The following is a 27,027-nucleotide window of genomic DNA, read 5'->3' as shown; positions in this document are numbered from 1 at the left end:
GGCACCACTCCGCCAGGTCCTTGGACACCCATGTCGAGGTGAAGATGGGGAAGAGGAGAAGAGCCAGCTGCTTCAGTGGCAAACTTTGCTAAGGATTCTACCTTCTTATCCGTGGGATCCTTGAAGGCTGTGGCATCTGCCAGAGGCAGTGTAGTCGCCTTAGAGATCCGGGAAATTGGTGGATCCACTGAGGGAGGGGAAACCACCTTAGTGACAAGGTCCTTGTCAAATTGATAACGTTCTTGAATTGTCTTGATTCCCGGAAACCTCTTGTCTGGATGTTTCCATGCGGTTTCCAGAATGTCATCAAAGTCAGCGTGAGAGCTGAACCTTTGAAGTGGCGGCTTAGAACGATGAAAGGATACTCCTGGATTGACATCCGAAGATCCTGGGTCCTCTAAGTGAAAGGTGACTCTTAGGGCTGTCACCAAAGAGTTCACCGTTGCAATTGAGTCCAGGTGGTCCTCTGAGTCAGATGCTGACTCGGAAGCCTCGTCCACCAGTTCACCAGGGGAATGAGAATGAGTAGAGGCAGTCCTGGAGGGGGCGACCCTGACAGAGTACGCGGCTCTGGCGTGGCAGAGCGGCGACTCCGAGAATGTCCTCTAGAGGAACGACGTTTGTGCCCAGATGACCGGGGGGCAGGACCCACGAGGGAAACACTCGCGTCTATCTGAAGACTCAATGAAGAGTCAGACGAGGTACCCCTAGGACGCTTGTGAGAGCGTGAAGTATGTGGAGATGAGAAACGGGCCCTTCCAGAGGTCCTGCGCAGGGAAGACCCCTTCAAGGCGGACACCACTTCCCGGGCCTCTGCCACCGAACGGGAGACTTTGGTCAAGTCAGCCATATACTGGGACAGGGAATAAACCCAGGCTGGAGGAGCGGCTGAACCCACCGGGACCGAAGGGACATCAGGGGGTACCAGGGGGTCTGGGGGAGCAGTGGAAAAGGCAGGGCAAGTGGGCTCAGCAGAGCCAGACATCTTGATATTACAGTGCTTACAGAGATAGTAAGTCACTGAAGTTCCAGGTTTCTGTTTAGAGGAAGGAACAGCTCTGGATACGGACATAATGTAGAAAGAAAAAAGGAGATAGGAACTTTCTCACCCTAGTCTGTGTCCCCTGTCAGCTGCAGTGAGGAGAACTCGCTCTGAGAAGTTAGAAAGAGAGTGAACAGGCCAGCCAATAGGAAGAGAGGGGCGTGCCTGAAGCAAGGCACTCACTAACTGACCCCGTCTAACTCCTTGTCCCGAGCGCACCTGACGGCCGTTTATGCGCCCAGGGGAAGAGAGCTGGCGGACAAAGCACCGGCAGAGACTGACTGTGAAAGAGAAAGTAAGACGGCGCTGAAGCGCCCTGCAGCGCCGCGGCTATCAGCCGCATATAAGGCGCTGCCGACAAAACGAAAGTAAACCGGCGCTGAGAGCCCCATAAAAAATGCCCCCTCAGGTGCCACTGCTCCCCCAGAACAAAGTACAGCCCTTGCAGAGGCTAGCCCATAAAGTGTAGGTGGGCCAAAACAGGGGGTCTCCAGTGGTTGAGAGTCCGTACCTATGGAGAAAAAAAAGGGGGTAAAGTACTTACCTCAGTCAGAAGAACTTACCTAAAGGAGTCTTCAGTCAGCTTTAGTTACCTGCATCACGCCTGGCTGCTATGCACGAGCGAGGCGAGCAGGTAAATAGGGGGACGCAGACCCATGAGGTACCACCCAAGCGCTGACCGTTGGCGAGGGGGGTTAACAGCGCATATACGCAATGTCTGTGCCCCCTTACTTGCAATGGGGAAACAGGGAACCGCAGTCCCTGAGTCCCCACCTGAAAACAGGAAAGAAAAGAAAAGGAATAAAAAAAACTAACACGTCCCTAACTAGGAAAACAAAAAAACAGAAGACCTGGTCTGGAGCAAACCAGACCATGTCCACCTCCTCAGACACTAAGCTTAAACTGATTAGCTCAGAGCCTGAAGGCGGGTATATCCTGCTGGGAGGAGCCAACTGTTTTTGTTGCCATAGTGTCACCTCCTAGAGACAGCAGCATACACCCACGGTCTGTGTCCCCCAATGGAGCCGATAGAGAAAAGACCTTTCCACATCAGCCAATCACTGGCTTGACACATGACACCACTGCGGCCAGGGATTGGCTGAAAAAGGAAAAGGTCCAACTAGTTGTATGGTAAAGAGGAGACACCGGACCGCACAGACGAACGGCATCTGCAGGGACCGGGAGTAGGGAAGCAGAAGATTTTTTTTTTCTCCCTGTGCCTTTTTACTTAGCTCAGTGGTTTTCTACCAGGGTGCCCGGACAGCCTTTGACTGTCTGGGCATGATGGGAGTTGTAGTTTTGCCAAACAACTGGAGGCACCCTGGGAGAAAAACACCGAGATAGATATAGATTATATATTTTTATTTATTTATTTAATTTTATTTTTTTATATTTAATTTTATTTTTTTATATTTTTTTATATTTATTTATATATTTATATTTTTTTATATATTTATATTTATATATATTTATATATTTATATTTATATATTTATATTTATATATATTTATATATATATTTATATATATATATATATATATATATATATATATATATATATATATATATATATATATATATATATTATTATATATATAATATTATATATATATAATATTATATATATATATATATATATATATATATTTCTTTTTTACACACACACACACACACACACACACACATATATTATATACACACACAAACACATACACACACTTCTGTAATTTTAAAGAAATTATAACTTTTTCTGCAGTCTACACAAATTAGAAGTAACTGCATGTAGCTGTATGCAGGTTAGTGTCAATCCTGTCAGCCAGCCAGTCCTCTCCTGAGCATTTAAGGTTAAAGTGTACTTGCGGTTTCTAAAGACAATTAAAAACCTGCATGGTTTTGTTAGATACATCCTGAGTGGCGACAAGGTGATTTTTTGGCCTCTTACTGCTGAGTCTCCTCCATGATGCACAGCTATTTCTCCCTCTCCATTTCAGGAGAACAACAACACTACATAGTCCCATATTTTATAGAGAATGCACCTATTTACTACAACACAAGAGGGGAGATTTATCAAAGCCAATTACCAGTTGCCCATAGCAACTAATAAGATTTTTTTTTCAAGGGCCTTTTTAAACTTGAAAGAAGCGATCTGATTGGTTGCTAGGGGCAACTGGTCAGCTTTTGTTCTGCACAGGTTTTGATTAATTTCCCTCATTATCTATGTGAACCTCTCCACAGTACACAATCCATCTGGTTTTATTGATCTAAGAGATGCACGACAAGAGGGTTAACCACTGAGACACCACATGACGACATCTTCCTATTTGTTATGCATTAGCACCGCTATTTGTTACCATAGAAAAGGTCCCAAAGCACATTCATGTATGGTTTGGACTCTCCATATCGTTTTATGGTCACCTATAGTGACAAGACAGCTGAATATTACTTGGTAAGAGATAGTTTTTTTTCCTTGCATAGGAGATAGAAATGGCATAGCCTGGCATCCCTGCATGGGCATCCAGACCATTTTTTTTTGTTATATAGGCTGCATTCACATTAAGTTTGGGTCATACGGCAGGTGGACCTGGCAGGAGAATTTGAAAACCATCTCCTGTTGTATCCCCGTCAGAGCGGTGCCGTGCCCCATTCATTTCAGTAAGCCGGATGGAGTCAGCTAGTGACTAGCATGGACCGAATCAGTTTTTGTTGCCGGACTCAAACAGCAAGAGCATGGTTTTCAGTCTGGCAACAAAAGCACTTAAAGTACAAAAATGAATGGTGCATGGCACGGGTCCGTAGGGGATACGGCAGAAGCCTGTTTGCAAATTCTCACGTTGGATCTGGCTGCCGTATGCTCGACGACCTATTCCACATAACTAACCTCTTCTTTTTCATTCTTCAGCAGCTGCAGGAGGTTGTGGTTCTTGCACTGCTGCTGTCGCTCTCTCTCCAGGAGAGCAGCGTTTTCTCGTTTAGTCAGATCCAGCTGATCCTGAGTTTGTAAAAGAAAACACATACAAAGCGTTAAGAACGTAAACAACGAACTCACATTAGCGTACGCATTACTTATCGAAATGTGATCCACAGGTCTCACCCTAAGTTTACTTTGACTGTTCTGCAGATGCTCCATATCGCTGTTTACTTTAAGGAGCTGCATTTCTACATCTTCGCGCCTTCTAAGGTCTCGGGTGTGTCGCTGGAGCAGTTCATGGATGCAGTTCATAATGGACACCACATGAAGCCTTCTTCCGCCGCCATTTTTAGACACAGTTTGCAAAGACGGAAAACCCAATGTTACAAGCTCCTACAGGAACAAAAAACATAATTGTCATGAGAAATCCATTTTTTTTTGCGCAGAAATGGCAAGGTTTGTTTAAAAACCTGTCATTTCTGCATAAATATATGCAATTTTAGAGGATTTACACCACTCTCTCCAAGGGTACAGTGGAGAGATATATGGATGTAGATAAAAGATATATCAGACATAACAGCCAGTGCTGTGTTTCCCAACCAGGATGGCTCCAGCTGTTGCAAAACTAAAAACTCGAGCGCTGTATCTCTGGCTCTCCCATAGAGATAAATGGAGGTGGCGTGTCAACCACGGCCACTTCTAGCAAAAAAAGAGCCTATGATGTGAACGACAATGTTCAGAACACCAGGTTGCCGGCAGAAGATCGTGTGGGGTCCCATCGGTCAGAACCCCTGCGATCAGACACTTATCCCCTATCCTGTGTATAGGGGATAAGATGTTCTGTACCAGAGTTCCCCTTTAACTTTACTTGCCCTACAAGTTTAACTTTGTTGAGATGACTATACACCTTTAAGGTTAAAAAGGGTTGTCCTGTCAGGACAAATCCTGCTGATATTCTATATTAAGGCACTGCATTTGAGAGATATAGATAGATATATAGAGATAGATATATATATATATATATATATATATATATATATATATATATATATATATATATATATATATATATATATATATATATATATATATGCGCCTCTGCCATACATCTGAGTTGACATCATGTAATGTAGATTTCCCTTGCAGGGACATTATCAGGCCCACTGATGCAGCTGAGAACTTTATTTTGCAATGAAAGAACACTGTACTCACCTGGTCAATGTACGATATACACTGCTCTACATTGTCTTCATTACAAAACTCTTCAGAGATTTTGGCTATGCTGAACGGGGGCTGTAGGAGGGTTGGTGAAGTCATTCTGGGCTCAGAGTTGTAGCGTGAAATAATTCTACTTTCTGAAAAAAAAATTTAAGTACATGGAGAAAATGCAGAATGAATAGGAAAGACCACACAGTACAAGCATGCATAAAAAGGCTAAATGTTCAGCGCTGTGCATTAAAAGTCTAATTTTAAGCTTACTGTAAAATCTCTCTGAGGATCCATTGGGGGACACAGGTACATGCTGCTGCTGCTGCCACTAGGAGGCTGACACTGGGCAACAAAGAGTCGGCCCCTCCCAGCAGATTATACCCCACATACAGACTGAGCTAATCAGTTTAGCCCCAAAAGCAGTAGGAGAGGACCGACAGGGAAAGAAAAAACAGCAACTGTCCGAGGAAAGCACAGACAAAAAATAAATAAACCGAACCAACCCTCGGACAGGCAACCGAACCAAGGACACCAGAACAAATGGGTGGGTGCTGTGTCCTCCAATGGATCCTTTGAGAAAGATTTTATGGTAAGCAGAAAAATCTACTTTTCTCGGTCCGCTCCATTGGGGGACACAGACTGTGGGATGTACGAAAGCAGTCCCCCAGGTGGGAAGAGAACCCAAGCAACTCAGGTGGAAGGCTGGGTCTGAAGAGTGAGAAGGAGATTCTGATCTCGGGTTGGAGCCATGAACAGGAGGTCGTCCAGGTAGGGGATGACTGACACACAACGGGCACGCAGGATGACGATCACTGCCACCAAGACTTTGGACAAGACCCTTCCACACAGAAATGGCCCAGGAGAAGGTGGCAGTTGAGGAGCTTCAGATCCAGGATCGGGCGGACGATGAACAGGCTTGAATAGAAACCCGGAAAACGCTCCTTGGGAGGAACTGGACGATCACTCTCTGAGCGAGAAGGGTCCGAAGTGTGCCCCGAAAAGCCGCTGCTAAGAAAGGAGAGTGAGGAGGGTTGGATCGAAAAAAGCAGTCCCTTGGAAAGGAAGCAAATTCTATCTGATAGCTGTCGGAAACGACATCTCGGACCCAAAAGTCCTGCACGTGGGCAATCCAAACGTCCCGGAATAAGGACAAATGACCTCCCACTGGAAAATAATTGACGGGTAGGGGCGTCCCTTCAGGAGGAGGGAGGCTTACGGTTGCCCAACTTGCCCGCAAAACAGCCGGAACGGGTATCAGACTTTCAGGAGGGGCGAGCCTTGAAGGAAGTAGCCTTCCTATCCTGAGAGGGCACTGGTCTGGCTACCTGAGCCAAGAGACCGAAAGGGCTGAAAGGAGGTTGATTTCCTGCGGGAATCTGTATGGCAAGAATCAGTAAGGCATTTCCTGAAGAGTCGGGTCACAGAGAAAGGAAGCTCAGTGAGAGATTTCTTGGAAGTGGCATCGGCGTCACAGGCCTTGATCCACATGGAGCAACAAATCGCCACCAGGTTACCTGTGGCAAAAGCCGTACAACGGGCAGACTGCAAAGAAGCAGAGTACAAGTAGTCTTCAGCATTGTAGAGTTAAAGAGCAAGATCTGCCAAATCTTCCGAAGGGGCTCCGGACAAAATGCGCTGGCGGAGCTGGGAAGCCCAGACAGAAAGGGCTTTGAACACCCAAGCAGAAGCGAAAGCAGGAAACAAGGATGAACCTGCCGCTTCAAAAGGTGAACTTGGCCAGGTTCTCAATCTTCTTGTCCACCGGGTCCTTAAGGCTAGGTTCACACTGCAGAATTTCTGGGCAGAATTTCTGCCGGAGAATGAGCAGGTGGCGCTAGGACCGAGCACACTGCATTGCTGCTCCCATAGACTGCAATGCATTTCTGGGTGGATCTTTTGGGAGATCTGCTCAGAAATGCATTGCCATCTATGGGGACGGCAATGTAGTCCACGCGGTCCTAGTGCTGCCAACTCGATCTCCGGCAGAAATTAGGCCCAGAAATTCCACAGTGTGAACCTAGCCTAAAGGATGCCGCATCCGCCAGTGGTAGAGTAGTCAATTTCAACAGCCGGCGGTGACCTCCATTTTGCAATCAGGTACTGGGCAAAGGGAAACTGCGCCTGAACCTTCTTAGTCCCCTCAAAGTCTGGAGGGGGGGGGTGAACCACCAGGCATTTTTAGTTTTGCAGCCCACACAAGAGTAATAAGTGAGCAGGGCTGCAGTGACCTGTCTGGTGGGGGGGGGGGGGGTCCAGACATAGGTGCAAGCAAAAATGAAGATGAGAGAGAGAAGGGCTAAGCCTAAGGAGAAGGGGCAGAGCCAGATGCAGCATGGCCCTCAATGGAGGAGAGGAGGGAGGCACCAAGAAAAGACTCCTGCAGCACATGCACCGCACTGATAGGAGATTAGGGAAAGGGGGAAAAAATATACTCACCCTGTCCCAGAAAATAAATAAATAAAAAAAACTTACCTACTGAAGTCTTCGGCCAGCTATTAAACACCTGAATCATGCCGGGCTGAGACAGCGAGACGAGCAGGGAAGGTAGGGGGACCTGGACCCAAGGTGCAACCCCAGGCGCTGGCGAGAAGGGGTTGACAGTGCATAACTCTATGTCTGTGACCCTTCTTGGCATATGGGGGAACAGATGGTGCCCTGCTCCTGAATCTCCACCTAAGAGAAATAAAAGGGAGGAAAAAATCTACATAAAAAAATAAGAAAGTAAAAGACCAGGTCTGGAGAACGCCAGACCTGTGTCTGCCTCCTACGGACACTAAGCTAAAACTGATTAGCTCAGTCTGTAGGCGGGTATATAATCTACCAGGAGTCAGCAGCATATACCCGCGGTCTCTGTGTCCCCCAATGCAGCCAACTGAGAAAAGTGATTAACCACAAAGGAATTCCTCCAAAAGCTGCCAGGAGAAGAAGATCAGCAGCCTGTTGGGCCTTATTACAAAAGACTTAGTAACCACAATGTAGAATGAGCTCAAAAACCACCTGAAGCAGAGCAGAAAATGTCCTTATAACCAGATTTACTAAATTAATAATAAGAATTCTTTATTCGTATAGCACACAGATTCCGTAGTGCTGTACAAGGGCAAGAAATTTACCTGGCACAACATAAAAATAAATAATTGTCCGCACAGAAAATCTTATCTCCGACATTGCCCCTGACCGCAGTGCTCCAGCAGAAGTAATAACGGTGCAAGGACCTCTCGGAAATGTGCCTTCTCCTAGACAGCAATGCATTTTTCCGTGCGGAGTCCGCAGTAAAAAAAAATGGACATTTGTATTCTTTCTGCGGACACCGGAATTTGAATTTCCGCGCCAGATATTTCCAGTGCAGAAATTCTGCTGTGTAAACAGCGCAGCAGAATCCCATTGAAATCAATCAGACCCAGCTGCTGCGGAATCTCTGAGCAGAATTCTGCACGGAAATTCCATCATGTAAAACATAGCCTTTCACCACATACAGCCAAATCCTATTACTTGGGTATTTGACATTCTGAGAAAATTTTACTCCAGGACAGAACTGTATAACGTGGGATTCACAAGACCAGAAGCAGAAAGCTGAACGGAGAAAAGACATCTCTGAACTCTTCCAAACTTACATCAGATTAGTGTTCACATTTTGATATTCTTGTGAATGGGTCATTATGCTAGATGATGGTTTTATGCGGCCAATATTACTCCCCCCCCTTGTTTACTAGAGGCCATTAATCCTGACAGCATTGTGTGGCCATTGGAGAACACAAGTAGGCATGAGTTTGCATGTTGGAATTCATTTAAGACAATTTACTAAAATGTATCCTGCTTAACCCCTTCCCTTCCAAGGATATACACGTATGTCCTGGTAGAGGAGCCCGTTAGTTTCCAAGCATATATCGGATACTTCCTTGCTATCGCTAGTGCTTTTTAGACGAATGACTATTGTGCAGCACTGTGCATGACCAATCTCTAACGCAAGACCAGGTGTAATGTAAATCTATGGCACTGGGTCTTGCACTGAAGATGGGTGCTGTAGAGACAGAGCGGGAAGCGGTTTCATATTGCATAGAAATATACAGTGGACAACGGGGAAAAACTGCATCCTACTCAAGGATTTAGGCGCCAAATTTTGTTTAAAAAAAATAAATAAATAAATAAATTATAATTACTATTGTGCACAGTCCCAGAAAACTGACCGTGGCAGTAGAGCAGTTTTTTCCCCAGACAGTGTCTCCAGCTGTAGAGAAGTGTTTTCCTAAACAGTGTCTCCAGCTGTTGCAAAACTACAACTCCCAGCATGCCCGGACAGCCAAAAGGCTGTCCGGGCATGCTGGAAGTTATAGTTTTGCAACAGTATGAGGCACACTGTTTGCAAAACACTGCATTACAGGTACGCTATAAGCCTGAGTTAGAATTTTGGCTTTAAAAAGGGGGGTTATCTGGGCTTTAAAAAGGGGTACTCCCGTGAATTTTTTATTTTATTTAAATCAACTGGTGCCAGAAAGTTAAACAGATTTGTAAATCACTTCTAACTCTGCTGTCCATTTTAGGAACTGTCCAGAGCAGCATATGTTTGCAGAGGTCAGCAGAGAGCACTGTGGTCATGACATCAGAGGAAATGAATTTCTCTTTAGTATACAGCTCCTAAAAAGTACTGGAAGGATTAAGATTTTTTAATAGAAGTGATTTACAAATCTGTTTAAACTTTCTGGCACCAGTGGATTTAAAAAAAAAAAAAAAAATAAAAAAAATAAAAAAAAATAAAAAAAAACTGTTTTCCACGGAAGTACCCCTTTAAAAATGTATGCGCTATCCTCAGGATAAGCCATCAATATTAGATTCTAGTATCCCAGTCAATCAGCTGCTCGGGTGAGTGCCACAGAGTCTTTGATGTTTACTTGTGTTCATTTTTGCATCATTGTACTATTGGTAGCGGCAGTGCATGGTACTGCAATGTTGTTCCACTTGAGTGAACGGGACAATGCTAACAGTAGTAAAGCAATGCATGGATGAGAAGAGGAAAACATTAAAAGGGGTTATCCAGGAATAGAAAAAACAGAATTCCTTTCAAATAACGCTCCCTGTGTCTCCAGGTTAGGTATGGTTCTGCATCTCCATTCCATTGTAGTGAATAGAGCCAAGTTGTAATAACACACACAACCTGGGGACATACGTGGTGCTGTTCTTGAAAGAAACTTTCTATTCCTGGATAACCCCTGGAATTTTTTTTTTTTTTTTTATCAACTGTGGCCAGAAAGTTTAACAGATTTGTAAATTACTTCTATTAAAAAAAAAAAAATCTTATTCCTTCCAGTACTTATTAGCTGCTGTATACTACAGAGGAAATTATTTTCTTTTTGGATTTCTCTTCTGTCACGGCCACAGTGCTCTCTGCTGACCTCTGCTGTCCATTTTAGGAAGTGTCCAGAGAAGGATAAAATCCTCATAGCAAACGTATGATGCTCTGAACAGTTCCTAAAATGGACAGCAGAGGTCAGCAGAGAGCACTGTGGTTGTAACAGAAGAGAAATCCAAAAAGAAAAAACATTTCCTCTGTAGTATACAGCCCCTAAAAAGTACTGGAAGGATTAAGATTTTTAATAGAAGTAATTTACAAATCAGTTTAACTTTCTGGCACCAGTTTATTTAAAATTGATTAAAAAAAAGTGTTTTCCACAGGAGTACCCCTTTAAGGAGGCTGTGGTGATAGCTTCTGTAAACTGCTGATCAGGAGGGTTGCCAGTAGTTGGATCCACCCTTAATCTTATATTAATGGCCCAAACTGAGGAAGAGTAGCCTATATTCACATTTGTGTCGGAGCCTCCATCACAAATACCTTCAGAGACCCACCTTAGGCAGCAAATGGCTATTTTTTTGTGTCGATAGGGAAGCAGAAGGTGCTGCTAAGCCAGGATAGGGTACCACTAGAATGGACCAGCAGGACACAAGGGAAAGTTTAATTTTTATCTCAGCCACATCCCATGTGGTACAGTTATGTATAAAATGTACCCCTGTGTTGCAGAACCACTGCCGTTCCATATTTCCTGGCAACATCTCCATACAAATCCCCATCCCCACAGCATGTTCATTCAGTTGCAGACATCATTGATTTTCACAGCAGACTTCAACGTATCAGGGGTGAAATCTGCAGTACAGCAAAATCCAGACGGCCTGCAATAACTTATAGCAACATTCACGCACATTTAATGTGACTCCGACAAGAATGTAGAATTACCTGATTCCGGCATGTTTCCCGTCCTCCAGTCACCCATAGCCAGCCTACAACATGCAGATCAGCGATATCCAGCAGAGGGAGAAATCCTCTATGTAGACATTCCCTATAATAAAAAAATAGAAGATGAAATCAACAAACCTGGGAGCCCAACACAAAGCAGACAATGGTCGTACATCAGAATACTGCTGGTATAAAGACGCTCAGTAGTAGAGGGACAGGACAGTGTTCACATGTTCCAGGATACACACAACACATAGGAACCAGTGTCTTGTTTATGTTACGCACCTTTACCAAGTTCACAAGATTTTGACACAGATTTCTGAATAGAATCCGCACTAAAAAGTCTACATCAAATCCACCTCTAATGAAAGTACCAGATGTTCCAAACTTTTCTGCATTTTTTCTTAAACCCTCTTTTAAAACCAATATCTTCACTTTTCTACTTTGTCATCGTCTTGGTCAAGTACTATTGCCAAATCCTTAACATGTATAAAATCATGATGGGGCCTTCACTACCCACAGGCTATAACACAATACTACAATACTATACAGCAGGTTAGTCATTATGATTTTTCATACCTTTGCCTAAGGAAATTTTCCTTTACAGGACAGCTTTGAATTTCATTTGGATACCCCTGATCTAGAAACATCCCTGGTGGTCTAGTGGGGAGGATCGCCCCGCCTGCAGAGCAATTGTGGGGTAGCCGCAGCTTACCTCTGCATTCATGGCTGCCCCCTTGGATCTGCATTTGATTGAGCCTGCCTTGAGCAGGCTCAATCAAATGAACACAGATCAATGGAGTTCAATAGAACTGCATTGATCTGTATGAGGAATCTAATGATCTCTCCTAATAAAGTGTATAAAGAAAAAAAAAAGTTTAATAAAAAAAAACAAAAAACACAACACCGTATACTACGGTTTTAGTCCGGTCACAAAACTGGATACCGGTCAAAAATGAGCCGACCGGAGTCACTGTTTGACTCCGGTCGGCTCATTAAAGTCAATGGAGTTTTAGCGCTGGTCCGGCTGGGGTACGGGAGTGCCCGGTTTGTTCCCTCCCCCAGCCGGATCTTGCACCCATAATGGAAAAACGAGATGTGAATACAGCCTAAAAACCGTGGAAAAAAAAATTGTAGGGAAATAAAACCCACAAAGAAACTTACACTCCACTCTTAGCAAATCCGGGCCACTGTAGTGATATGAACCAACCCTTGTGTCACTTCCAGGTCTCTTCTACTCTGCGCCCTCATTCATGTGGGTATAACAACACATGCCATCTGGTGCCACCTGATTTATCACAACCAGTATAGTTAATGCCGCCTACTGTACACATTAACCCGGACAGTAACCACTGCTTGGTAAGAATCAGCGAGTAAAGAAACATTAAGCCTTCAATCTACTTACAGACATCTCTGTTTTATCCATGTAATCCCCTCCAGATGGCCCTGCTCACATTAAATACACTTCTAGTCTATTCTACAAATGCAAAGAATAGGGACAGATCATCTTTTCTGTATTCCTGAACTAGTATTCACCAGAAACTATAATATAAATGGAGAGAAATATTAGGACAAAACAAGCAAAGGATCATAAAATGTTCACTGTCCTGGTAAAGGATTAAAGGGGTACTCCGGCGCTTAGACATCTTATCCCCTATCCAAAGGATAGGGGATAAGATGCCTGATTGCGGGGGTCCTGCCGCTGGGGACCCCCGTGATCTTGCCCGCAGCACCCAACTGGATTACCCCTTTAAAACAAAACATACATTCCCCTCATCACCCCATTAAAAGTTAACACAGGGACAATAGGGTATTACTATACTTATAACTATGGCACTGATAAAGGACACCATGGCCCAGATTTATCAAAGAATGTCTACGGTAGAGGTATTTTTCCACATTTATTTGGGTGGTGGGTTTGACTAGCGGGCATCTTATTTATCAAGAAGGTGCAGCAGGATGATGAATTTTGTTGTGGGAAAAGCTCTACCACATACACTTTTTTTCTGGACACTTGTGAGGGAGGGAAGTAAACACTTTCCTGGGTCCTGAATTTGGCAGGTTAGGGGTTTTTACTTACTTTCAGAGCTGCCGGGACATTTTTAATTGCATTTTAGACTCTACAATCAAATTTGATTGCGGTGTCTAAGGGGTTAAAGCCGGGCATCACCGTGATCGTTGATGTCTGGCATTAGAGATGGGTCATGGTGGCAGATAGTGGCCAGGACCACCCAGCTATGACCCGCACTCAGCTCCTAAACACGTGTCATAGAAGGGGAGTGGGACGCTGTCGTCCACAAGAGGTTAAAGGTTGAATTGCGGAAGGTAGAAGTGATTCTCACGCCTACTAGTAGGTGGTGTAGCTTTGCGCCCCAAAAAAAAGTACCTTTGCGCATAAAATAGCGACTTTTGACAAAAGTCGCAAATGATAAATACGCGACCACTGCATGGTCAGAAAGAAAAAGGTTTCACTGGTTAAAAAAAAAAAAAAAAAAAAAAAAAAGTTAAACTGTCTATATAAAAAGACGCATAAAAGTCTCAAAATATGCTGAACTGCGCCTAAACAGACTTTTTGCAGAGCAGGAACACTGTTCCCATTAGCAGGAGTCCTGCAGTACTAACCGTTGAGTGGAAATCATGGGTGAGTTCCCACACTTTTTTTCCCCAGGACTTGACCCCCATGACACGCCCCCTCCATGTATCTCTATGGGATATACGGGGAGCGTGCCGGTCGCCGTGTCAACTGAATAATAATTACTATAGTTTGATTAAAAATGTATGTGAAAATAATCAGTAAATGCCAAGCATCACATATTTACATTACACTGGCCGGTGTAGTTGTTCGGTGGTGTTTATATAGTGACCGTACTGATGCTGATGTCAGAAACGTCTGCGCCATTGTGGATAGATTGTGTAAATACAACTCTACAATCCTAAATAGCCATAACTTTTTTTTTTTTTTTTTTTTTTTTACTGCCGTTATTTTACAATAACTGATGAAAAAAATAAAAAATAAAAAAATAAACGGATGCAATAACTGATCACCATCAAATGTTATTTTTTGTTTTGTTTTTGTTTACTTTCTTAAAAAACCTGATGAAATCCATTATTACCAGTTACATAAGGTTTTTCTTTTTCAGGCTTTTAAACCCTTTTTTGTACAGCTTTACTGAGCATGCTCAGTACAAAAAAAACTGATGTTAAAAAAAAACTGACAATAACTGATGATTTTTTTTGAACATCCAGTTCCCATAGACTACAATGTAAAATTTTAGCATCCGGTTTTTCAACATTTTTTTTTTTATTAAATTTTTTTGCCGGACCAAAAATTAGTGCATGCACTTTTGTGCCGGCAAAAATAACTGACATTAGTAAAAACGGACATACCTGATGCAAAAGGATGTTCAAAAAAATCCCATTGACACGAATGGGTTTTTTTAACGGCCGTTTTCAGGACTTTTTGCCGGGAGTAATAACGGAGGTTTTTTTTTTTTATACAGGATGATACCGGTATTGTGAAAGGGGCCTATTGCTATGTTTTCCAACCAGGGTGCCTCCAGCTGTTACAAAGCTACAATTCCCAACATGCCCGGACAGCCGAAGGCTGTCCGGGCATGCTGGGAGTTGTAGTTTTGTAACAGCTAGAGGCACCCTGGTTGGAAAACACTGGTCTAATGTAAGGAGGTAACACATAAGAATGTATCACGACTGTAAAAACAAAGTAAATACAAAATATCCAGAGAAATATTCTACAACACAACACACTTACTGCAGAAGACAAAGCGCCTCAATGTCAGGGAGCGTGTGGAGTCTATCTCCTCCAGCATTTACTACTCTGCACTGGGAGATAAGAAGCTTATACAGGGGAACAGCCCATACAGCTCACCCCGCCTGGTGTTAAAAGGTCAAATACTAAAGCTTTTCCTTCACCAGCAATGGACAAGGGTCATATTAATCTCAGATGTGTGATGGCCCAATAATGTGCAGCAACAAAGTGGTCTGCAAGCGGCAGATGTAGTTTATAACCAGTTGAGATTTATAGGTTGTAATGGATAGGTAATATTCAGCTGGATACACTAAGCTTTCCCAAGCAGGGTGCCTCCAGCAGTTGCAAACCTACAACTCCCAGCATGCCCAGACAGCCAAAGTCTGTTCGGGCATGCTGGGAGTTGTAGGTTCACAACAGCTGGAGGCACCCTGGTTGGCAAACATTGGGATACACCTCTCAGAGAAGCAGTCCCCTGGTCGTGATATTCATCTTACCTTAGGAGACTACTACTCTAAGACCGGATGCACAATACAGAATTATTCGCCTGCAGAAATTCCGGGCATTAAAAAAAAACAAAAAAAAAAAACAAGTGGAATTTTTCTGCTGAACTCCGCCGTGTGGAAAAAGACAGGGCACATCCATATGTTACAAAAAGAAAACCATTGATTTAATTGGGAACTGTGTAATGCTTCATCTAAGCCAATGGTCTCCAAACTGTGGACCTCCAGATGTTGCAAAACCATTTGGGGACCACAGATCTAAGGCTCTGTTCACATCTGCACTGAAGGCGCCGTCACAGATTCTGTCACATTTGTAGAAAAAAAAAAAATAAAAAAGATAATTATATGCAGCATTAAGTTTTTACCCCAAGCAAAAACCAATAGGGAAAAAAATATATATATATATCAGGAGTAGCTGGTGTCAGGCGTATGGTTGGATCCTGGATGGTGTGTGGGTTCTCTTTTAAAGGGGTACTCCGGTGAAAAACGTTTTTTTTTTTTTTTTAAATCAACTGGTGCCAGAAAGTTAAACAGATTTGTAAATCACTTCTATTAAAAAAATCTTAATCCTTCCTGTACTTATTAGCTGCTGAATACTTGAATACTACAGCGGAAATTCTTTTCTTTGACATCTCTGTCCATTTTAGGAAGTTTTTCACCGGAGTACTCCTTTAACCCCTACAGGACCCATGACGTAACGGTACGTCCCGACACCCTGGGTCTTAAGGACCAGGGACGTACATTTACGTCATGGGCAGTTTTAGTCCCCGCCGTGCGCCGGGCGGGGATCAGAGCGGGATGGCTGCTGAAATCATTCAGCAGGCATCCCGTGCAAATGCCCAGGGGGGTCATCAGACCCCCCCCCCCATGTCGGCGATCGCGGCAAATCGCAAGTGAATTCACACTTGCGATTTGCGCGATTCCGGGTCATTACGGGTCTATAGTGACCCGGTGACCCGGAATTTAAGGGGGATCGCGGGTGTCTAAGACACCCACGATCCCCCTGAAGCGATAGGAGTGAGGTGGCACGGGTGCCACCCCTCCTATCCCTGCTATTGGTGGTCTAGACGCGACCACCAATAGCAGATCGGGGGCGGGGGGGTTTACTTTCGTTTTCCCCGTCCTGCCCTCCCACAATAGGCAGGGCAGGACGGGACGGGGAAACGACGGGGACCGGCACCGAAGATCCACTTACCGATCCGGGCGGGCGTCGGAGGCTGCAGGCGACGGAGATCGGCGGGCGGCGATGACGTGCGGCTGGATCCGACGGAAGCCGGTGAGTTGCCTAGCAACATCTGGAGGGTACAGTTTGAGACCATTATACAGTGGTCTCTAACTGTAGCCCTCCAGATGTTGCAAAACTACAACTCCCAGCATGCCCAGACTGCTGTTTGGGCATGCTGGAATATGTAGTTTTGCAACAGCTGGAGAGCTACAGTTTGAGCCACTATATAGTGGTCCCTAAACTGTAGCCCTCCAGATCTTGCAAAACTACAACTCCTAGCATGCTCAAACAACTGTTTGCTGTCAGGGCATGCTGGGAATTGTAGTTTTGCAACAGCTGGAGGTCCACAGTTTGGAGATCACTTTGCAGTGGTCTCTAAAACTGTAGCCCTCCAGATGCAAAACTGCAAATCCCAGCATGTCCAAACAGCAATCAGCTGTCTCGGCATGCTGGGAGTTGTAGTTGCGTACCTCCAGCTATTGCATAACTACATCTCCCAGCATGCCCTTCGGCGATCAGTACATGCTGGGAGTTGTAGTTTTGCAACAGCTGGAGGCACACTGGTTAGAAAATACTGAGTTAGGTAACAGAACCTAACTGAAGGTTTTCCAACCATGGTGCCTCCAGCTGTTGCAAAAGTACAACTCCCAGCATGCACGGTCTGTCAGTACATGCTGGGAGTTGTAGTTTTGAAACAGCTGGAGGTTTGCCCCCCCCCATGTGAACGTACAGGGTACATTCACACGGGCAGGCTTACAGTAAGTTTCCTGCTTCAAGTTTGGGCTGCGGCAAATTTTTCGCCGTAGCTCAAACTTCTAGCGAGAAACTCACCGTAACCCGCCAGTGTGAATGTACCCTAAAAACACTACACTACACTACCACCTAATAAAGAGTAAAACACTACATATACACCCCCTTACACTGTCCCCCCAATAAAAATGAAAAATGTATTGTACGGCAGTGTTTCCAAAACGGAGCCTCCAGCTGTTGCAAAACAACAACTCCCAGCATTTCCGGACAGCCACTGACTGTCCAGGCATGCTGGGAATTTAGCAACAGCTGGAGGCACCCTGTTTGGGAATCACTGGCGTATAATACCCCTATGTCCACCCCTGTGCAATCCCTAATTTAGTCCTCAAATGCGCATGGCGCTCTCTCACTTTGGAGCCCTGTCGTATTTCAAGGCAACAGTTTAGGGCCACAAATGGGGTATCTCCGTACTCGGGAGAAATTGCACTACTAATTTTGGGGGGCTTTTTCTCCTTTTACCCCTTAGGAAAAGGAAAAGTTGGGGCTACACCAGCTTGTTAGTGTAAAAAAAAAAAAAAAAATTACACTAACATGCCGGTGTTGCCCTTTACTTTTTATTTTCACAAGCGTTAAAAGGAAAAAAAGACCCCCAAAATTTGTAACGCTATATCTCCTGAGTACGGACATACCCCATATGTGGGTGTAAAATGCTCTGTGGGTGCACAACAAGGCTCAGGAGTGAGAGCGCACCATGTACATTTGAGGTCTAAATTGGTGATTTGCACAGGGGTGGCTGATTTTACAGCGGTTCTGACATAAACCCCCCCAAAAAAATACCCACATGTGACCCCATTTTGGAAACTACACCCCTCACGGAATGTAATAAGGGGTACAGTGAGCATTTACGCCCCACAGGTGTTTGACAGATTTTTGGAACAGTGGTTCGTGAAAATGAAAAATTGTATTTTTCATTTGCACAGCCCACTGTTCCAAAGATCTGTCAAACGCCAGTGGGGTGTAAATACTCACTGCACCCCTTATTAAATTCTGTGAGGGGTGTAGTTTCCAAAATAGGGTCACATGTGGGGGGTTCCACTGTTCTGGCACCACGGGGGGCTTTGTAAACGCACATGGCCCCTGACTTCCATTCCAAACAATTTTTTTTCCCAAAAGCTCAACGGCGCTCCTTCTCTTCTCAGCATTGTAGTGCGCCAGCAGAGCACTTGACGTCCACACATGGGGTATTTCCATACTCAGAAGAGATAAGGTTACAAATTTTGGGGGGTCTTTTCTGCTATTAACCCTTGCAAAAATGTGAAATTTGGGGGGAAACACATTTTAGTGAGAAAATTTTTTTTTTTTTTTTTACATATGCACAAGTCGTGAAACACCTGTGGGGTATTAAGGCTCACTTAATTTCTTGTTACGTTCCTCAAGGGGTCTAGTTTCCAAAATGGTATGCCATGTGAGGGTTTTTTGCTGTTCTGGCACCATAGGGGCTTCCTAAATGCAACATGCACCCCAAAAACTATTTCAGAAAAACGTACTCTCCAAAATCCCCTTGTCGTTCCTTCACTTCTGAGCCCTCTACTGCGCCCACCGAACACTTTACATAGACATATGAGGTATGTGCTTACTCGAGAGAAATTGGGCTACAAATACAAGTATACATTTTCTCCTTTTACCCCTTGTAAAAATAAAAAAATTGGGTCTACAAGAACATGCGAGTGTAAAAAATGAAGATTGTGAATTTTCTCCTTCACTTTGCTGCTATTCCTGTGAAACACCTAAAGGGTTAAAACGCTGACTGAATGTCAATTTGAATACTTTGGGGGGTGAAGTTTTTATAATTGGGTCATTTGTGGGGTATTTCTAATGGGAAGACCCTTCAAATCCACTTCAAACCTGAACTGGTCCCTGAAAAATTGTGAGTTTGAAAATTTTGTGAAAAATTGGAAAATTGCTGCTGAACTTTGAAGCCCTCTGGTGTCTTCCAAAAGTAAAAACTCGTCACTTTTATGATGCAAACATAAAGTAGACATATTGTATATGTGAATCAAAATTTTTTTTATTTGGAATATCCATTTTCCTTACAAGCAGAGAGCTTCAAAGTTAGAAAAATGCAAATTTTTCTAATTTTTCATCAAATTTGGGGATTTTTCACCAAGAAAGGATGCAAGTTACCATAAAATTTTACCGCTATGTTAAAGTAGAATATGTCACGAAAAAACAATCTCGGAATCAGAATGATAACTAAAAGCATCCCAGAGTTATTAATGTTTAAAGTGACAGTGGTCAGATGTGCAAAAAACGCTCTGGTCCTGAGGTGTAAAATGGCCTGGTCCTTAAGGGGTTAAGGGTGCGTTCACACGCTATTACTAGCAGCGGGTTTCACGCTGCGAGTTACGCTACCATTGATTTGAATGGGTCCACAGACCGTCCGCAATAGTTTCAGATTTGCGTACTGTCCGCGGACCCATTTAAATTAATGGTAGCGTAACTTGCAGAAGGTTTCCTGCAGCGTGAAACTCGCTGCTAATAATAGCGTGTGAACGCACCCTAAAAAAAGGGAAACTAATGAAGATGTGAACAGAGTCTATAAGAACACGGTGCCCTTTGGATGCCCTATTGGGCAGGATACCATGAGGGATCATAGAGATTCCATGTGCTGCCTGCCATATAGGGCCTGTGCCATAAAAATACTGTATATGGACGCAGCAGTGTGCAATGGGTCAATGGTCACATCCTCTTTTTGTAGATAAAGGGATCTGACCTTCCCATTGATTAACACCATAAACCTGTAAACAGAGGCATCAGCTGGATAAACAAAGACCTTTCAGCTGTCAGGGAGAGCATCTGTTCAGGAAGGTGTCCATGTAAACCTAAATAAAACACCAGGGGTAACAGGTTCCAATGACAATTAAAGTACAAGTCAAACCCCCCCCCCCCCCCCCATCTCAAATTAATACCCCACAGGGGTCAGAGTCACCCCCCCCCCCCTTTCCCAGAGCTCCAGTGTTTCCCAACCAGTGCAAAACTACAAATCCCAGCATGCCCGGACAGCCAAGGGATGCTGGGAGTTGTAGTTTAGCAACAGCTGGAGGCACCCTGGTTGGGAAACACTGGATTATTTGATGACAGGTAGCACAGCATCAGCACTCACTGAAATGTATTATAAGTTCCTATGAGGAGAGCGGTTATATTCATTTACAAGGGTTTGATAACAGTATCTTCCTACTGCAGTGTTTCCCAACCAGGGTTCCTCCAGCTGTTGCAAAACTGCAACTCCCAGCATGCCCGGACAGCCGTTGGCTGTCCGGGCATGCTAGGAGTTGTAGTTTTGCAACCGCTGGAGGCACCCTGGTTGGGAAACACTGTCCTATGGGTCACTCAGCGTAGAGGGTGTCACTGGATAAAACACCATGAACAGCTACTCATTTTGGGATATCTGTAGCACCCATGCAACAAAAAGCAACGTACCACTGGATCCACATGCTGGGCACTACCACAAACTTGCCACCAGTGTTCCTTATACCAGCAATCGGAAGGAACCGATTTACAGTGACAGCTTACACCAAATAAACAGCAGGTCCATTTGGAGCCATAGTGACCAATTTTTTTCCACTGATTTTCTGCATGTATATGTGTGTATATATATATATATATATATATATATATATTTTTTTTTTGGTTTTATTGTTTTAGTTGCAATACAGTGTTCATCATTAGCTCCCCGACTACCATGGCACATTACCAGCAGCCTGTGGCACTGGTGGCTTGACAGTGGGAGCCCCAGTTAATTGATTGCTGTGGTCACTACTGACAGCAGCAATGAAGTAGTTAAGGGGGTACTCCGGCGCTAAGACATCTTATCCCCTATCCAAAGGACAGGGGATAAGATGCCTGATCGCAGGGGTCCCGCCAATGGGGACCCCCGTGATTTTCCACGCCGCATCAGCCCCCGGAGCGTGGACAGAGCATAGTGACATCACGGCTCCGCCCCCGTGTGACGTCACGCTCCGAACCCTCAATACAAGCCTATGGAAAATTTGGAAATTCTGCTGTGTGAATGAGGCCTTGGAGCACCTGCTACTACCAGACTAGACCTCCTGTAAGGGGTAATTCCACTGTGCCGTTAAAAAAAAAAAAAAAAAAAAACACCCAATGGGTGAAACAATGCCAGTCAGCGACCACCATAACACATATCAGCGGACACTAACAGGGTTATGAAGAATCATGCGTTGACAATAGGGTTAGGCTTCTTTCACACTGCCGTTGTTCCCCCTTTAGTATGGTCTTTAAACTTTTTTTTTTTTAGTTTGACGGCTGTTACGAGCAATAACCGGTCCCAATGGACCCCATTATAGTCAATAGGGTCTGTCAGGCGTCGCTGTTTTTCAATGGGAGTAAAAAATAACATTTCTCCCATTATTCTCCCCGGCGGCCGTCACACTACCGTGCGACAACAACAGTGTGAAAGAGGCCTTAAATGGGCACTGTCAGATACAAAAACTTTTGATATGTTGTAAAGCATTTCAAAACCATAAGTTTTACAATTGCTTTCATCAGAGATTTTTCACAAATTCATGCTGAAAAAAAAACTGAAAAAAAAATGTCCCCCTGCCTGCCTGGACACATACCAGTCCGGCCGTGTCCAGCTGTCATCACCTACGACATGGACACAGGTGGTAATTGACAGGGCTGCATGTATGCTCGCTCCCGGCCCCCACTCTGCCTGTGTAAGTGCGTAGCCGGGAGTGAGGACGGGGTAAGTAAAGACCTGCACTGCCTGTGTGATGAAATCTCCTGCTTCCCTCCAGGTTCTGTCAGCCATGAGGGACGCAGGAGTTTTCACCACCCCGGAGCTCCACAACAGCCGACATCAGAGCGCTGAGCGCACGGGGGAACAGCCGACATCAGAGCGCTGAGCGCACGGGGGAACAGCCGACATCAGAGCGCTGAGCGCACGGGGGAACAGCCGACATCAGAGCGCTGAGCGCACGGGGGAACAGCCGACATCAGAGCGCTGAGCCCACGGGGGAACAGCCGACATCAGAGCGCTGAGCCCACGGGGGAACAGCCGACATCAGAGCGCTGAGCCCACGGGGGAACAGCCGACATCAGAGCGCTGAGCCCACGGGGGAACAGCCGACATCAGAGCGCTGAGCCCACGGGGGAACAGCCGACATCAGAGCGCTGAGCCCACGGGGGAACAGCCGACATCAGAGCGCTGAGCCCACGGGGGAACAGCCGACATCAGAGCGCTGAGCGCACGGGGGAACAGCCGACATCAGAGCGCTGAGCGCACGGGGGAACAGCCGACATCAGAGCGCTGAGCGCACGGGGGAACAGCCGACATCAGAGCGCTGAGCGCACGGGGGAACAGCCGACATCAGAGCGCTGAGCGCACGGGGGAACAGCCGACATCAGAGCGCTGAGCGCACGGGGGAACAGCCGACATCAGAGCGCTGAGCGCACGGGGGAACAGCCGACATCAGAGCGCTGAGCGCACGGGGGAACAGCCGACATCAGAGCGCTGAGCGCACGGGGGAACAGCCGACATCAGAGCGCTGAGCGCACGGGGGAACAGCCGATGACGGCTGGTGCAGCTACGGGGTTCGCGCCGCACATTATTCAGCACTCTCTCCACCAGCCACTGCTCATGTTGCCGCCAGCCACCGCCACTCCCATGTCCGCCCGCTGAGTTGCTCACATGCCTGCCGCCGCTCACAGAGCCACCCGCTGCTGAACTCACATGTTTACCCGCCGCCACGTATCAAATGTAGTTGTGGTTTTGCAACAGCTGGAGTTGCTTTAAAAAAGGGGTTAACCAGGAAAAATTTTTTTTTATATATATATATCAACTGGCTCCAGAAAGTTAAACAGATTTGTAAATTACTTCTATTTAATAAATTTTTTTAATCCTTTCAGTACTTATGAGCTGCTGAAGTTGAGTTGTTCTTTTCTGTCTAAGTGCTCTCTGATGACACGTGTCTCAGGAACTGTCCAGAGTAGAAGCAAATCCCCATAGCAAACCTCTTCTATTCTGTGCAGTTCCCGAGACAAGCAGAGATGTCAGCAGAGAGCACTGTTGCCAGACAGAAAACAACAACTCCACTTCAGCAGCTGATAATTATTGGAAGGATTAAGATTTTTTTTTAATAGTAGTAATTTGCAAATCTGTTTAACTTTTTGGAGCCAGTTGATATATAAAAGTTTTTTTCTCTTGGAATACCCCTTTAAATAGGGTTCCTTCACATCGGTTGTTGCAAAACTACAACTCTCAGTGTGTCCTGATTGGCCATCAGGGCATGATGGGTGCAGTAATATTTCTTGAGCTACAATGAAGCCTGAACACATGACACCACTTATCTACCAGGAACACACAGCAAGCGCCGCTGCTCTCTAGATCAGTCAGATTTACATGGAGTGTACATCTGGAATATCAGAGTACATCCTTTTTAGCAGAGGCACCCCCCACCTTCACCATGGACATTATTAAAGGGGTACTCCGGTGTGAAAATTATTATTTTTTTTTTAACCCCTTAACGACGCAGGACGTATATTTGCGTCCTGCGCCGGCTCCCGCGATATGAAGCATCATATCGCGTCGGTCCCGGCGCTAATCAACGGCCGGGACCCGCGGCTAATACCACACATCGCCGATCGCGGCGATGTGCGGTATTAACCCTTTAGAAAACTGAAAGTATCCCGGCTGCTCAGTCGGGCTGTTCGGGACCGCCGCGGTGAAATCGCGGCGTCCCGAACAGCTGACCGGACACCGGGAGGGCCCTTACCTGCCTCCTCGGTGTCCGATCGACGAATGACTGCTCCGTGCCTGAGATCCAGGCAGGAGCAGTCAAGCGCCGATAATGCTGATCACAGGCGTGTTAATACACGCCAGTGATCAGCATAGGAGATCAGTGTGTGCAGTGTTATAGGTCCCTATGGGATAAAAATGATCAGTGTGTGCAGTGTTATAGGTCCCTATGGGATAACAATGATCAGTGTGTGCAGTGTTATAGGTCCCTATGGAATAACAATGATCAGTGTGTGCAGTGTTATAGGTCCCTATGGGATAACAATGATCAGTGTGTGCAGTGTTATAGGTCCCTATGGGATAACAATGATCAGTGTGTGCAGTGTTATAGGTCCCTATGGGATAACAATGATCAGTGTGTGCAGTGTTATAGGTCCCTATGGGATAACAATGATCAGTGTGTGCAGTGTTATAGGTCCCTATGGGATAACAATGATCAGTGTGTGCAGTGTTATAGGTCCCTATGGGATAACAATGATCAGTGTGTGCAGTGTTATAGGTCCCTATGGGACCTATAACACTGCAAAAAAAAAGTTAAAAAAAAGTGTTAATAAAAGGTCATTTAACCCCTTCCCTAATAAAAGTTTGAATCACCCCCCTTTTCCCATAAAAAAAATAAAACAGTGTAAAAAAAATAAATAAATAAATAAACATATGTGGTATCGCCACGTGCGTAAATGTCCGAAATATAAAAATATATCATTAATTAAGCCGTACGGTCAATGGCGTACACGCAAAAAAATTCCAAAGTCCAAAAAAGCGTATTTCGGTCACTTTTTATAACATTAAAAAATGAATAAAAAGTGATCAAAAAGTCCGATCAAAACATAAATCATACCGATAAAAACTTCAGATCATGGCACAAAAAATGAGTCCTCATACCGCCCCGTACGTGGAAAATTTTTTAAACGTATACATTTTCCTGCATGTAGTTATGATTTTTTCCAGAAGTGCGACAAAATCAAACCTATATAAGTAGGGGATCATTTTAACCGTATGGACCTACAGAATAATGATAAGGTGTAATTTTTACCAAAATATGCACTGCATAGAAAAGGAAGCCCCCAAAAGTTACAAAATGGCGTTTTTTCGATTTTGTCGCACAATTATTTTTTTTTTCCGTTTCGCCGTGCATTTTTGGGTAAAATGACTAATGTCACTGCAAAGTAGAATTGGCGACGCAAAAAATAAGCCATAATATGGATTTTTAGGTGGAAAATTGAAAGGGTTATGATTTTTAAAAGGTAAGGAGGAAAAAACGAAAGTGCAAAAACGGAAAAATCCCGAGTCCTTAAGGGGTTAAATGAACTGGTGCCAGAAAGTAAAAAAAGATTTGTAAATGACTTCTATAAAAAAAATCTTTACCTTCCAGTACTTTTTAGCAGCTGTAGGCTACCAAGGAAATTCTTTTCTTTTTTGTCTTGTCCACAGTGCTCTCTGCTGACACCTCTGTCCGTGTCAGGAACTGTCCAGAGCAGCATAGGTTTGCAATGGGGATTTTCGCCTGCTCTGGACAGTTCCTGTTACGGGCACCAGGTGTCAGCAGAGAGCACTGTGGACAAGACAAAAAAGAAATTCAAAGACAAAAGAATTTCCTCTGTAGCATACAGCTGCTAAAAAGTACTGGAAAGGGAAAAAAATGTTTTAATAATAGTAATTTACAAATCTGTTTAACCTTCTGGCACCAGTTGATAAAAAAAAAAAAAAAAAAAAAACATTCCATCAGAGTACCCCCTTTTAACCCCATCTTGGCTTTTCCAACAGGGGTCAAAATCGTATCATTTTCCCCCATTTGCTGCACAGAATTTTAATCATGACAACCAGTGTTTTCCAGTCAGTGCCCCTCTGGCTGTTTTAAAACTACAACTCCCAGCATGCCCAGACAGCCAACGGCTGTCTGGGCATGCTGGGAGTTGTAGTTTTGCAACAGCTGGAGGCACCCTGGTTGGGAAAACAACGTAGAAGCCCCATATAAAAATCAAAGTGTGCCTGCCCCTTTAATAAATGACACCTACAGCGCCAGACACGGGCTGACAACCAGTAAATGACGGACTACTATACCCAGCATGCCCTGACAAGCAGTAGCCCCCTCACTAGAAGGTGTCAGGGATAGTGTCATGCACAGTGCACATGGCTGCGGCCCCATGTGACGCTACTAACGCACCTCCCGCCTCTCACCAGCCCGGTACCTGCTCTCCTCCACCTCACCGGGATACACGGCAGCACAGAGCCCGGGGTTCCTTGGCCTAAGGCGGTTTATAGTCTCGTCCCACCAACTACCGGCCCCGTAGGCCTCAGCGGTTACTAAGTAACCAAAGAGCGGCGGGCGGGACCTGGCTGGTCACCAGGCAACCAGGGAGCGGAGGGGCGGGGCCTCGGCACCTGTTTCGCAGCGCGAAGGATGTCGGGAAGGGAGAGAGCTGGGACACCTGCTACTGCTTGTGGGCGGGGCCTATTAGACAGTGTTGAGTGAGAGCGGGGGAGAGAGCGTTATGTACACGATGGGAGTTGTGATTTTGATACTGTGATATTCCTGTGTATATTATTCCTGTATTGTGACATCACTGTGTGTATTATCCCT

At 45.0% G+C, this 27,027-nt stretch overlaps 1 protein-coding gene across 6 annotated transcripts in view; it reads right to left on the bottom strand.

The window, feature by feature from the left end:
- Positions 1-26,802, bottom strand: part of SSX2IP (SSX family member 2 interacting protein) — a 43,120-nt gene extending 16,318 nt beyond the window's left edge. The window contains exons 1-6 of one of the 6 annotated variants that reach the window (XM_056532534.1): positions 26,636-26,801; positions 12,788-12,924; positions 11,383-11,485; positions 5,163-5,305; positions 4,134-4,343; positions 3,921-4,031 (exon numbers count right to left, since the gene is read on the bottom strand). In XM_056532534.1, coding sequence (XP_056388509.1) covers positions 3,921-4,031; positions 4,134-4,343; positions 5,163-5,305; positions 11,383-11,419 — 501 coding nt within the window. In that variant the 5' untranslated portion in view covers positions 11,420-11,485; positions 12,788-12,924; positions 26,636-26,801. Of the gene's footprint in view, positions 1-3,920; positions 4,032-4,133; positions 4,344-5,162; positions 5,306-11,382; positions 11,486-12,787; positions 12,925-26,610 lie in introns of all 6 variants that reach the window. The other 5 variants (XM_056532536.1, XM_056532538.1, XM_056532535.1 and 2 more) reach the window with 5 other exon arrangements.
- Positions 26,803-27,027: the final 225 nt, after the last annotated feature.

This window comes from Hyla sarda, chromosome 7 (assembly GCF_029499605.1).
Source record: "Hyla sarda isolate aHylSar1 chromosome 7, aHylSar1.hap1, whole genome shotgun sequence".
NCBI lineage: Eukaryota > Metazoa > Chordata > Amphibia > Anura > Hylidae > Hyla > Hyla sarda.
Note: the sequence above shows the minus strand (reverse complement) of the source record. Positions and strands in the feature narration are given on the sequence as shown.